Source organism: Schistocerca nitens, chromosome 5, assembly GCF_023898315.1.
Source record: "Schistocerca nitens isolate TAMUIC-IGC-003100 chromosome 5, iqSchNite1.1, whole genome shotgun sequence".
Taxonomy (NCBI): Eukaryota; Metazoa; Arthropoda; class Insecta; order Orthoptera; family Acrididae; genus Schistocerca; species Schistocerca nitens.
Genome location: NC_064618.1, coordinates 407,282,535 through 407,296,211, shown reverse-complemented (window position 1 = coordinate 407,296,211; position 13,677 = coordinate 407,282,535). Strand labels below are relative to the sequence as shown.

The following is a 13,677-nucleotide window of genomic DNA, read 5'->3' as shown; positions in this document are numbered from 1 at the left end:
AGCTATTCCACTGTTTTTATTAGTGCAATCGCTGTTCGGAAAATATAGAAACTTACGCAAATGTTTCTTTGCCTCTGTTGCAGATGATGATCCAGCCTACCAGTCCACTGCCTTTCGAAGACTTCCTGCAGAAATTCAATTTTCCCAAGTATTTTTCCGTAGCTGTGTATATAGAGGAAACAAAACCTCGGCTGGTGCATACATTTATGCGCTAAGTTCACTTTAAGAAAGATTACAGCTCACGTAAAGACATGTTTAGCGATTTTACTGAGTATTTGACATTATCGGAAACGACCGTTTTACCTAAATATCATTAAATAGATTTGAAAAAGGACTACTTTTTTGTAACTAGTTTTTTGAAAGCATTTACTTTCATGAGACAACAATTAATGATAAGTATTTTATTGAAACGTGTTTACATTTAATTCCGGAAAACATAGATGCTGATAATTTCGTTGCTACAGCGTTTTAGGGAAAGCCAATGTCACGTGTTAGTTACGGCAAATTTTGGACTTATTTTGGGAAAGCGAAGATAATATCAGGTTGTTCAATATCAGACCACTAGATTTAGTTGCGTAGTGCTTCATAAATGAAATGCTGCTGCAATAGCAGGCAGACAGTGCGCGCCTTCCGTAGTACGCTGTTAAGGGCGAGCCGGTAGTGCTGGGCTCGGAGATGCGCGCAGCGTAGCAGGTGTGGGCGTACCGCGGGTGGCCGCGCGGCTAGGCGCGGCTCGGCGCGATGCTGGAGCACGGGAAGGCGTCTTCGTGGCTGCAGGCGCCGGCGCTGCACAACAGCAGCTGCTCCGCGAGGCCCGCCTCCGGGGGCGCGGGGGCGGCGGCCGGGGGCGGCGTCACGCTGTGGGCCGTCACGCAGTCCATGCTCGTCCTGCTGCTCTCCGTCGCCATCCTGGCCGCCAACCTCACTGCCATCGTCGTGCTCAACAGCCGCAGATACTCCAAGTACATACACGCACAGGTAACCACCAAAACTACCGTTATTGTAATTCACTACGTGACGTTCATGTACCTCTCATAGTTTACTCAGCAAGTAGCCTCTTTTCGAGAAAGGATGTGTCCACTTTTGAAACAGGAAACACGAACAGCTGCTCACTCACGCCTGTTATTACTCAGCTACATACAGTCACCTTGAAAACACCTATCTCCGGAAGGAGACAGTAGCATGTTGTAGAAATGAAAAGTTGTCCTGGAAGAATTTTCTTTCCAGAGTGTCAGTCCTGGGCCCACTGCTGCACTTTCTGAATGTCAGTAATATTTCCTCGATTTTGGCCCGTAAAAATCATGTCTATGCAGATGAACTTCAGAATTACTAAATTCCAGAAGATACAAATGCACCGATAACCGCTGAATCTTTATTTTACATAGAATTTCAATGAAAAAGACTTTTCCTCAGAAGCAGGAACTATTATCTTAGCCCACTATGTAAAAGAAATCATGGCTTGGGAAATGACGTCTTTATAACTGATTACTGTAATGTCTATAAATATGCTTTATTACATATTTGTCCCGTCGAAAACAAAATTTGAAATAAAGTGCAATTTGATAAATGACGTGATCGTTAATACTAGCTTCACTGTAAAATAGAAAACTTAATAGTCATGATTCTTTTCCTATATGGCGATGGGCCAAAATGGCCAAAATTAAAAGCAAAATTGATGTGATTCATGTTGGCTGTTGTAAGTGCTCTTCACATGACTTCCTTTATTTAACAGCTACTGAACACCTTTTACTGAAAGTATGTGGAAAATTATTGTATATGTTTTTGGTTGTCTTGGGGTCTTTTCAGCTAATCATCATTAACGACTTTAATTAATACTCTCGCGGTTTCCAACTACATCAGACATGACATCCATATGGTGAATTCGGCTCAAGGAACACAAGACTGAGATGTGTAGTTGTGTCGATGATGCAGTCATTAGAGTCAGAGGTAAAGCTGACGGAAATACAGCTCAGACTGAGTAGGAAATCGGAAGTTATCGTTTCTCCACAGAACGACTGTGTCATCTTTAGATGGTAATTCTGACAAATAACAAAAAATTAAACTTGCCTGACTTGACAGGGATTTGAAATATAGTGCTCCAGAATTAAGGTCCAGTGCCTTAACCATTGCGTAATATCACGCAGCGATTTCATATAATTATATTCTGTGCCTGAGATGTTTCTTTCCCTTGGCAGTTGTCTAGAGGAGGTAAAAGTGTCTCTCCCTGCGTCGTTATGGCTGATTGTAGCCCTCTTGAACTTTGAACTTTGTTTTCGAGTGACGTTGTAGCCGAAGAACGGATTTTTCGTGCTGCCCATCACACATTAGCTCACTTGTTGCGAGCCACTGTGCTGTATAGCTCGCACCATCTTGCTCGTCTCCATACACCGTAATAGATATTTATAGGAATTCTGCGTACGAACCTTTCCTGATATAGATATTGTTAAATCAAATAACGTTTGTTTACTATCTTCTTAGGTAAGATCGGGAAGTAATTGGATCAGGGAAATGACCACTTTAACTAACATCATTAATCCTTGAACAACAAAAATAATCATTTTTATATATTTTCTTTGATAACAGGTCCCCTTTGGAAGACAGGTAAAAAAATTGAAGTTAATTTGCCGTTATAGCTGTTCATAATGGTGAGTGAGACAACCGTTAATTTGCAATAATAACCTCACACAAATTCAGAAAATAATACCTTAACAAAATTGTCCCTTTTTTTAATTTTAAGCAATTTTAAATAAACCAGCGAATTAAAATAATTAAATCAGTTCTAGATAAATTTCTTCAAGCAAATTTCAGTTCAAGATGTTAGGCGGACTCTCCAGAAGGTAAATGTTGGTTCAAATGGTTCTGAGCACTATGGGACTTAACATCTGAGGTCATCAGTCGCTGGTAAATATTAACAGAGATATCATACGGATTACCTAAAGATTAACACGAAAGAATTTGCAATCAAACTTCTGCCAACAGTACAGTATGTATTAAATATTAAAGAGAAAATTTCCTATGCGAAGCCAGTCAATCAAAGGCCTATTGGTCAAAAGCAAAATTTCGTTTACAGTGCAAGTGACGTAACATTAGGTACTCAACTTGAGCACAGACAGCCAGGAGGCGCGACTGCAAACAAATAGCAAGCCGCACCAGGAAATTCTCAAGAGCCGTGCACAGGGCCGCAAGGAACTTAGGCCCAAGCGGCAAGAAGCCGCCGACACTGAACACTCTGCCAGCAACTTAGTAAATGCTGTTAAAAAATAAGAAAGAATTGTTTTGATTGGATTATACTACAAGTAAAGTTACGCTTTATCGATGATTGCATTTATATAGCGCTTCCAGTAAGCTGATACGCCTTAGGAAATAAGCTTCGATAACAGAAAACTACAGAAAGGGAGCTGTAATTTCTTCCAGGAGGAAAAACAGTAAACAACTATTCAGGGTCTTACTATTAACCGGAGTTCACAACATGCTTAAAACTGATGGATAATAGTAACACCAGAGAGCCCACCAGCTTCTAAAACATCGTAAAAACAAACATTAAAACTTAGAACAATTGGATCTTTTCCACAAGAATATTAAAAGAGAGGTTAAAAAAATTAGATAAGACGTAGGTCTCCGATACAGCTATGCGTGACAACTGGGCACATTACATAACCATAACAACATTAACCATGGAAGTTTTTTTTTTTTTTTTTTTAGAGTGAACGCTGGCCAGCAGATTAAGACAAGTGACTTCAAAATCGCAGAGGATAGGCAGGGCAGTACACTGTTCACAAATTCACAGAGCCAAATAACATGGCGTGCATGACGATTCAGTAAAACACAAATACGAACATGTGTACAAACAGCTTGCGGAATGGAAAATCTGTGTACACAGCTGAACAAGTAGTTGCGCACAACGTAAGCGAACCAGTCCTGGGGAAGAAGAGTAAACGACGACCAGGAAAAGATGCCCTTCCCATCCACAGCCCGTGTGCGTCGCTCCAAGCACTGCTGCTGCACCCCGGCTCCACGATGTGAGAAAACTACCATCAGATGCCCGCGACACGCTGTTCGGAGGCCTCTCTCTCTCTCTCTCTCTCTCTCCCTCCCACTCTCTCTCTCTCTCTCTCTCTCTCTCCCTCCCCTTCCTTCTTGATACGCGACTCAAGCGGCCGCTTTTGAAGTCTAGACGAGGCAGCAGGGGAGTAAATTTGTGACCCTAGTGAGACGCTAACTAAAAGTTATCGATAGTGAAATGAACCGCCACGGAGCATTAAGATTTCGGCAATCCCTTAATTATTTTCTCTACAAATGCAATGAATTGCAAATGGTGTCAGTCTTCTCTGAATTACAGCACTCGGAGGCCACTGGAAACCTCATTTGATTTACAAGCACGACCACGTTGATTGCCTGTGTCAATGCAACTGTTAAATGTACAGTAATATTGTGCAACAGAGTGTGCAAATGTAATAAACGCTCCTACGGTCGATTGTTATATCTTGAATTCATCCATATGAATTTTGGCTTACAGATTTTGGTGTGGAAGAACAAAATATTTATTTCACTCTTTAGCATTAAGAGATATTTACAATTTTATAATTATAGAAAATGATATGCCCAAATCTCTTGTCACTAGTTTAGTTTAATCACTAACTAACGTTTTCTGGTATTTTCCCCCTTTTTTTGGATTCATTGTAGTTCATCTCCTACCTTGTTAGACAAATGCACTGCCTGAAAAATACAGCACCCCAAGGGGCAAGGACATTTTATTGATAAATGAGGCGACAGGTAGTTTATCATCGCAGACCAAAATAAACACTTATGTCACATGAAACAGTGCTCAAGCAGTCGCAACCGTAAACCTACGCAGTATACCCATCTGGTGGCAGCGCAGGCCTATATTCTCGATAGAAAACGGTCATAGAAGTGCCGAACGGCATCCTGCGACAGATTGTCACAAGCCCTTTGTGTCTTCTGTTGCCGTTCGGCAATGGTTATCGCAGGTCCCTGAGAACTAATAAGTTTCCTCTTCATCATGTCCATTCGCGTTCAGTTGGTAAGAGATATAGTGATCTGGTTGGTCAGGGCACCTGTTGTACACCACGAAAAGCACTTCCCGTTATAGCAGCCATAGACAAACGTGCATTGTCCTGCTGAAGAAGCACATCACCTTCCTGTCGAAGAAATGGCTGTATCACGATGAAAACATCACGTGCTATGCACCGTGTAATGATTACTATACCCTGCAGAAATATCAGATGTGACCGAGAGCTGTAACTGATGGCCCTCAACACCATGAAGTGTGGGATGGGACATGTGTGTCGTGGGAGCGTGCTCTCAGGAATAGGCAGCTCACTACACCTACGCCACGTGCGCGTACGTCCAGACGCATACAGACTGAACCTACTCTGAGCGCCATTCCGCTCTCCAGTCGTCTCTTTCACGACACCAGAATAGACTTGTTTGTCTGTCTCGTGGTGTGAGCGGTAGTAGGCTCTGATCTAGGTTCAAAATGGTTCAAATGGCTCTAAGCACTATGGTATTTAACATCTGAGGTCATCAGTCCCCTAGGCGTAGAATTACGCTACTTGCCATTACAATTGCTACACCACGAAGATGACGTGCTACAGATGCGAAATTTAACCAACAGGAAGAAGATGCTGTGACATGCAAATGATTAGCTTTTCAGAGCATTCACACAAGGTTGGCGCCGGTGGCGACACCCACAACGTGATGACATGAGGAAAGTTTCCAAACGATTTCTCATACACAAACAGCAGTTGACCGGCGTTGCCTGGTGAAACGTTGTTGTGATGCCTCGTGTAAGAAGGAGAAATGCGTACCATCACGTTTGCGACTTTGATAAAGGTCGGATAGTAGCCTATCGCGAATGTAGTTTATCGTATCGCGACATTGCTGCTCGCGTTGGTCGAGATCCGATGACTGTTAGCAGAATATGGAATCGGTGGATTCAGGAGGGTAATACGGAACGCCGTGCTGGATCCCAACGGCCTCGTATCACTAGCAGTCGAGATGACAGGCATCTTATCCATATGGCTGTAACGGATCGTGCAGCCACGTCTCGATCCCTGAGTCAACAGATGGGGACGTATGCAAGACAACAACCATCTGCACGAACAGTTCGACGACGTTTGCAGCAACATGGACTATCAGCTCGGAGACCATGGCTGCGTTTACCCTTGACGCTGCATCACAGACAGGAGCGCCTGTGATGGTGTACTCAACGACGAAACTGCGTGCACGAATGGCAGAACGTCGTTTTTCCGGATGAATCCAGTTTCTGTTTACAGCATCATGATGGTCGCATCCGTGTTTGGGGACATCACGGTGAATGCACATTGGAAGCGTGTATTCGTCATCGCCATACTGGCGTATCACCCGGCGTGATGGTATGGGGTGCCATTGGTTACACGTCTCGGTCACCTCTTGTTCGAATTGACGGCACTTTGAACAGTGGACGTTACATTTCAGATGTGTTATGACCCGTGTCTCTACGTTTCATTCGATATCTGTGAAACCCTACATTTCAGCAGGGTAATGCACGACCGCATGTTGCAGGTCCTGTACGGGTCTTTCTGGATATAGAAAATGTTCGACTGCTGCCCTGGACAGCACATTCTCCAGATCTCTCACCAATTGAAAACGTCTGGTCAATAGTGGCCGAGCAACTGGCTCGTCACATTACGCCAGTATTGCTGAACTGTGGTATCGTGTTGAAGCTGCATGGGCAGCTGTACGTGTACACGCCATCCGAGCTCTGTTTGACTCAATGCCCAGGTGTATCAAGGCCATTATTACGGCCAGAGGTGGTTGTTCTGGGTACTGATTTCTCAGGATCTATGTACCCAAATTGCGTGAAAATGTAATCACATGTCAGTTCTAGTATAATATATTTGTCCAAAGAATACTCGTTTATCATCTGCGTTTCTTCTTTGTGTAGCAATTTTAATGGCCAGTAGTGTACTTAAAGAGACCTAACCTATGGACATCACACACATCCATGCCCGAGGCAGGATTCGAACCTGCGACCATAGCAGCTACATGGTTCCGGACTGAAGTGCTAGAACCGCTCGACCACAGCGGCCGACCTGAGCTAGGGGGGAGGGGGGGGGGGGCAGACCGGGGTATCTGCCCCGAGTGGCAATTTCAAGGAGCGCTAAATTCATATTCTTCAAGAAAAAAACCTTGTTTCATAAGGCACTTAATGTGCAGCGCACGTTGATCTATCCATTATTTTTCATATGATTTTGAAACGCATCTCAGTTGGATTTTGAAAAATTTTGAATACATTCTAAGTTGATCTCTGAACGAATCATAAGCTGATTTTGAATCGTGCATAGTCTACGTGGCGTCTCTACCAGGTGAACCCCCGTCCCATCTAGAAATGAAAAACTTCCCCGCAGGCAAAAGGGGAAGGAGTTATACAAACTGAGCCGAATAAACCTGAACGGCTGAATGCCAATCTCTTTTTGTTAATGTTACTGACTTAGTGTGCCAGTGATAAGCGTTGTTATAATTATTAGCATATTACATAGATTCAGACTATCAGAGTGGAAATAAAAGACTAACAGGAATAACAGGTAAGCAAGATTACATATTTATCTTCTCATTGTTTCCAAGAAAATGAAATTTTGGAAGAAAATTTTTGCCTTAATGATAAATTACTAAGGGCCAGTTGTACAGTCCATGTTTAGCAGCTGCGTAAGTTCTATTCTCGGAACAGTGTGGAAAAGGTGTTTTACGAAAGGGTAATAACGCCTAACCGGAGAATAAACACGGGGTAAGTGAACCGGTGTATTCCCACGTCTCACCTGCTCTCCATCTCTCCACTCTCCTTACCCTCTCCCAAGGTGGCTTCCCCCAGCTCCTCCTCCCTGATGATGCCCTCATCCCCTCCATATACCCCTCCTATCAACTTGGATCCTCCTCTTCCACTTCCTGTGTGTTTTTTTTTCCTTGGGGCACCCTCTCTCCCTTCCCTTCTCTCCCTCCTCCCTTCCTGCCACTCCTCCCCCTGGGCTTCCCCTACCCCCCATACCTTCTTGCCTCCCCCATCTCCTCTGCCACTGGCATCTCCACTCTCCCCTCTCCCTCCTCCCCTACCTTTTTTCCCTTTTGGCAGGTCCCCAGACTCGCACATGTCACATGAACATTAGCGCGCCGGAGATCATCGCCATTGGTTTTGTGTGTGTGCTGTTGTGTTTGTGCTTCAGTGTTTTCGCCGCCCACGCTCCATCGTTCACGTGTGTGATCTCAATCATCAGTGTTCGTGTACAGTGCTGACAGTTTCATTGTTTTCCTTCACGTGTGAACGGCTTCGTGTTTTTTAATTACTGTGTCTATTGTTTTTTGTCCACTGTTATGTTGCGTTACTCCTGTGTCTTCATTGTTTTTCTCTCTTTGTACTGCCTGTGGCTGAAGAGCGGCGTACAGTTGCCGCTGCCAGCTCAACTTGTGTAAGGTGTAAACTGACGATAAAGGAAAAGCTCAGCCTGCCAGTCTAACCTTGTGTACGTCTCAGGACATATCGCCTCTCCTTAGACAGCGTAGCCGCGTGGGACTAGCAGAGCGCTCAGGGGCGCTGCAGTCATAGACTGTACAGCTGGTCCCGGTGGAGGTTCGAGTCCTCCCTCGGGCATGAGTGCGTGTGTGTTTGTCCTTAGGGTAATTTAGGTTAAGTAGTGTATAAGCTTAGGGACTGATGACCTTTGAAGTTAAGTCACATAAGATCTCACACACATTTGAACATTTGTTTAGACAGCGTATTTACTTTCGTGTTTTGTTTACGAGCGGACGTGATTGTCTAGTTAGGTTTTCTTGACTCTGTTGTCTCGCTCTTGTTGTTGTCGTAAGGTCCTTCGTTGGTCGTGTGCGTCCTCTCCGTTCTGTTGTTCTTCGTGGGCCACTCCGCGGCTCCCGCCGCGTTTCCCGTCACTTCAACCCCGCGACTGTTCTGGTCGCCGTTACAACATTTTGGCGACGAGGTAAACGGTGGTCGTTGTTGGTATGGAGGCGAAGTTGGTCTGTGTGCTGGAGCAACAGCAGCAGCAGCTCCAGTTAGACATCTTACAAAAGTCGCTGCAGTTGCTACCGGACAAAGTCGATGCTCGGGACGCGTTACCACAACAGCTTCAGAGTCCTCGGGTGTCCGATGCTTTCCCACGTCCGCCGTCGTTTTCACCCTTTAATGACGCTAACGAGGACTGGGAAACCTACTTAAATCTGCTGAAACAACATTTCACGGCTTTTCAAGTCACGGACGACTCCCTGCAGTGTTCGTTGTTTTTGTCTTGGGCCTCCCCGGACACGTTCTTTCTTCTCCGCAAGTTGGCACCGTTGTCCGATCCTGTGGCTCTCTCTTTTCAGGAGATCTGCCTTTTGCTGACATAGCATTATTCCCAACACTACCATGTGGTCGCCTCTCGCCTGGAGTTCTACCAGTACCATAAACATACTGGTCAATCGTATCGTTCCTGGGTCACAGACTTGCAGGGTGTCAGCCGTCGATCCGATTTTACGTGCACCAGTCAGCAGTGTAAGGCTTCGTATACAGACTCCCTGATCCGGGATGTGGTGGTTCAGCTGTCTCCCGATCCTGAGGTCCGTACTGCGGCGCTGAAACTCGACAACCCGTCCTTAGAAGAGAGTCTCCGCATTGTACACTCCTTTGAAATTGCTCAAGCGGCTAACGAGCGTCTTAAGGCGCGACTATAGGTTGCGGCGATCGCGGCGTCACGGCGGGTTTCGCCCTCGCGACGTCGACGTGGCTCGGCCGACAGAGGCCAGCACCGTCGGGACTCCTCGTTGTCCGACGTCTCTGTGGCATCGGCGCCTTCGGTCAACCCTCGTCGCTGGTTGCGCGGCCCTCTTCCGTCTTGCCCACAGTGCTTTACTGCCCATTCGCGGGCCGTCTAACAAGGAGGGCAACATCCAGTCGATTTGTCGTAGTCGCTCGACTCGATCCAGTCCTGCCCCTCCGGGGCCTCAAGATACAGTCCATGATCTGCAATCGATCGTCCCACAGGATGACACGTCATCGCGGAAGCTTTTCCTCACGCTATTGCATTTTCACTGAGGATGTCAGTTTTCAGGAAGACACTGGGACCACCGTCTCCCTGATTAATATGGCGACATATACCCGACTCGGCTCTCCTGCGTTGTCGCCTCCCTCTCGCTGTTTAGTCGCCTACGGGACCGTTCCATTCCCCTTCGTGGGCAGTTCGTCGTCCAGGCGACACGTGGACCATCCGTTGGCTTCGAATATTTTTGGCCTAGATGCGTTTCAACTGCTTCGCTTTTCTATTTCCAATGTAGTTAAGGTAGTTTCCACGGCTGTTCCCTTTCAGGACTTGGATGATCTGTGCTCCGCTTTTGCGTCGTTGTTTCTACCTGATCTCGGATGTGCTTCCGGCTTTCAGGCGCACATGACCCTACGGCCAGATGCACAGCCTCGCTTTTTCCTGGCCCGGCCCCTTCCGGTGGCCTTACGGCCAGAGGTGAAGCAGGAACTTGATTGGCTCCAGGCTACTGGCGTGCTGGAGCCTGTAACTTACAGTGCATGGGCGACACCACTGGTGGTCATACGGAAACCGAATGGACCCCATCAGCTGTGTGGGGACGCTACAGTTAACTTTCGTGTTTTGTTTACGAGAGGACGTGATTGTCTAGTTAGCCATTCTTGACTCTGTTGTCTCGGGCTTCTTGTTGTCGTAAGGTCCTTCGTTGGTCGTGCCCTCCTCTCCGTTCTGTTGTTGTTCGTGGGCCGCTCCGTGGGTCCCACCGCGTTTTCCGTCACTTCAACCCCGCAACTGTTGCGGTCGCCGTTACAACATGCTTGATATAGTATCTCCAGTATTTAGGTAACACTTAACACTTTAGTATTTATATATTTGTTTATTTATTTACTTTTGGCTTGCCAGCTGTTGGCTGTGGTCACGTAACGTCCATGATGAACTCACTTAACATCCATGACGAATACTGACTGACGCAGTGCCAGTGTTAATTTACCACAACCCTACGTAGCAATTCAAGCATAAACGTCACAGTAAATCCTTGTTCGCTCTCTTGTCGACGTGGCCAGTGCGGCACCACTTTGATATTCGCACTCGGTTACAGCTGTACAGCTACACCGACACTCCACCCACGTCACAGAAACAAGGGTATCGCAGCAGCAAATGTGATACGTACAGGAACTAGTAGTTATTTTACACCCGCATGTAAATGCTTTTTCTCGAAGAAGTGGACAGAAATTGTGGTTGGGTGGGGGGTGGGGGGTGGGGGGGGGGAATCATAAGGAAAAAGGGCATCTAAAACCCCGCTTGCTTGTGAGTATTATGTTACCTCAGATACAAAAGTGAATGACATAACGAGCTTACCACACTGACACATTGTGGCTGAACGGGTCTTTTCTCTTTCTTTGACATTTATTACATGGCTCCATTATCTGTGTTACGCCATTCTTTTTATCTCTCTCGTTACAGATACAATTCATTGTTGTTAGGTGTCATCTCTCGCCCACAAGTGTGTTGCGATGATGATAGTTCTTTAATGTATGTTAAAAGTAAAGCCTACGGCATTGTGATTTGGTACCAAGGACAGGTTCAGCTCTGTAATTGGAAAGGTTTTACTTTTCTTTGTACTTAATGGCATCTTCCCTTCACAAAAAGTGAGAGTTGTTTAAATATATCTGTTAAACGTAGGTGCTGATTTGCGTCAATGGGACCGCCTAACTTGACGTCCCCATACGATGGACGGACGCCATCCAGTGTGTGACGTGCACTCACTTCATAAGACACTGCGGAGAAGTTTGAAATTTAATCCAGGATATTTTGGCAGAGAGTGGAGATCAGGGACTTTACACCACCACTCCTCCACACCACTGTCGTAAAGGTGAAGGGAAATCAGCCAACAGGACGTGGGGTACCCGTACAAGTGCTGGCCACTCTCAATGTTGCTTTCCTACAGTGATTTAACGAGAACCGTTGTATTCAACGAGGCAAGACAGTTGGTTTTTAATGTATGGATGCCCTCGTAAACAACAACTACTTTCGATATAAGGACAGCTCCACGCTCATCAACGTTACGTACAATGCAACATATGCCTGTATTGCGAAGAAAAGTTTATAAACACGAAAGAAATTTCAACAGGAAGCACGAGATTTCGAATTCAAAGAAGTTAAAAAATGAAACGCAGGCCTGTTACACTACAGCCTATCCATTTTGTAATCTCTTTAGACAAGGCTTTTATAAAAACGTACCTTACGTGCTTATAAAAAGTGTTACCGGTTAAAACCAGAAAAAGCACTTTAAACATTTGTACGCAGACAAAAACTTGTTGAGATGTAAGCCATTACACGTTTGTAGAGAACGGTCACTATTCAGTAGAGTAACTTGTCTTCTTGCTGACTTTCCTCCCACCCTCGAGTGATAAATGTAGGTATCAAAACCAAAACTATCAGGAACTGGAGTACTTGTTGAATTTGTAAGTTGTAGCTCCCGATATATTTAGAAGTGACAATTTTGTGCAGTTTCTGTTTAGGTATATCTGCTAGAAGCCATCCATACTGTTTTGTGATAGTCATCTCACTTCGACAATACGGAACGTGCTCGATGTAAATACGACACAGTATTACAAATTTTGCGGCATTCCTTTTCAAAGAATCAGCAACTCTTTTGAACACAACTGGCTGAACCTCTATCTGGTCACGTATATGACACATGGTTTTCGGTAACGTGAGCACTTAGACGATATGTTTGAAATACACCAAATACTTGAAATTTACCCACAGCGAGAAATCTAAGGGATAAAGGTCACATGAAGCAGAGGCAATGTTGTTGAATCTCCATGACTTACCATCACGAATGTCATGACATGCGCGTGGCCAAATGCGAGTGCAGCCAACTGTGTTTACATGAGTTTCTTACTGTTTGATGACTCAAAAATGGCTCTGAGCACTATGGGACTTAACTTCTGAGGTCATCAGTCCCCTAGAACATAGAACTACTTAAACCTAACTAACCTAATGACATCACACACATCCATGCCCGAGGCAGCATTCGAACCTGCGACCGTAGCGGTCGCGCGTTTCCTTACTGTAGCGCCTAGAACCGCTCGGCCACCCCGGCCGGCTGTTTGATGATTAGTGCAGCGAAGTATGTAACATTCGTGGTAACCGCTCTAAGCTCTCCTCCTGTCGTGTCAACAGAGAAATGACTGTCACGGTACACAGTAGGCTATAACTAAACGTTATTTGTTTCCGGTCATGTGTTTGTAGTGTGTTTTCTAGTTTTCAAGAAAATACGGTACTTACTTTTTAAACATTTTGTGACTCATTGTTGCCGCCCGTGAAATCAATAACATATACGGAACAAAAATGAAAATAATATATAACTCGTTGGAAATAACATAATTATTATTGGCGAATAACACAATTGGCAGTAGCTCATTTTACTTACTGAATAACAGTCTAAATATATACTTTCCCTTGAATACATAGCATACAATATCTAAATAGAAATTACAAAAAGACCCAGCAACAAAGACATACCGAATTATTTGTTCGTGGATTGAATACACAACTTCATAACTCGGGAGAGGGAAGGATGAATGAGCCGGCCGCTGTGGCCGAGCGGTTCTAGGCGCTTCAGTCCGGAACTGCACTGCTGCTACGG

At 45.2% G+C, this 13,677-nt stretch overlaps 1 protein-coding gene across 1 annotated transcript in view; it reads left to right on the top strand.

The window, feature by feature from the left end:
* The first annotated feature begins 741 nt into the window (after positions 1–741).
* LOC126260499 (trace amine-associated receptor 1-like) overlaps positions 742–13,677 on the top strand; it is a 60,499-nt gene continuing 47,563 nt past the window's right edge. Inside the window, exon 1 of the mRNA XM_049957829.1 lies at positions 742–978. Coding sequence (XP_049813786.1) covers positions 742–978 — 237 coding nt within the window. The remainder of the gene's footprint in view (positions 979–13,677) is intronic.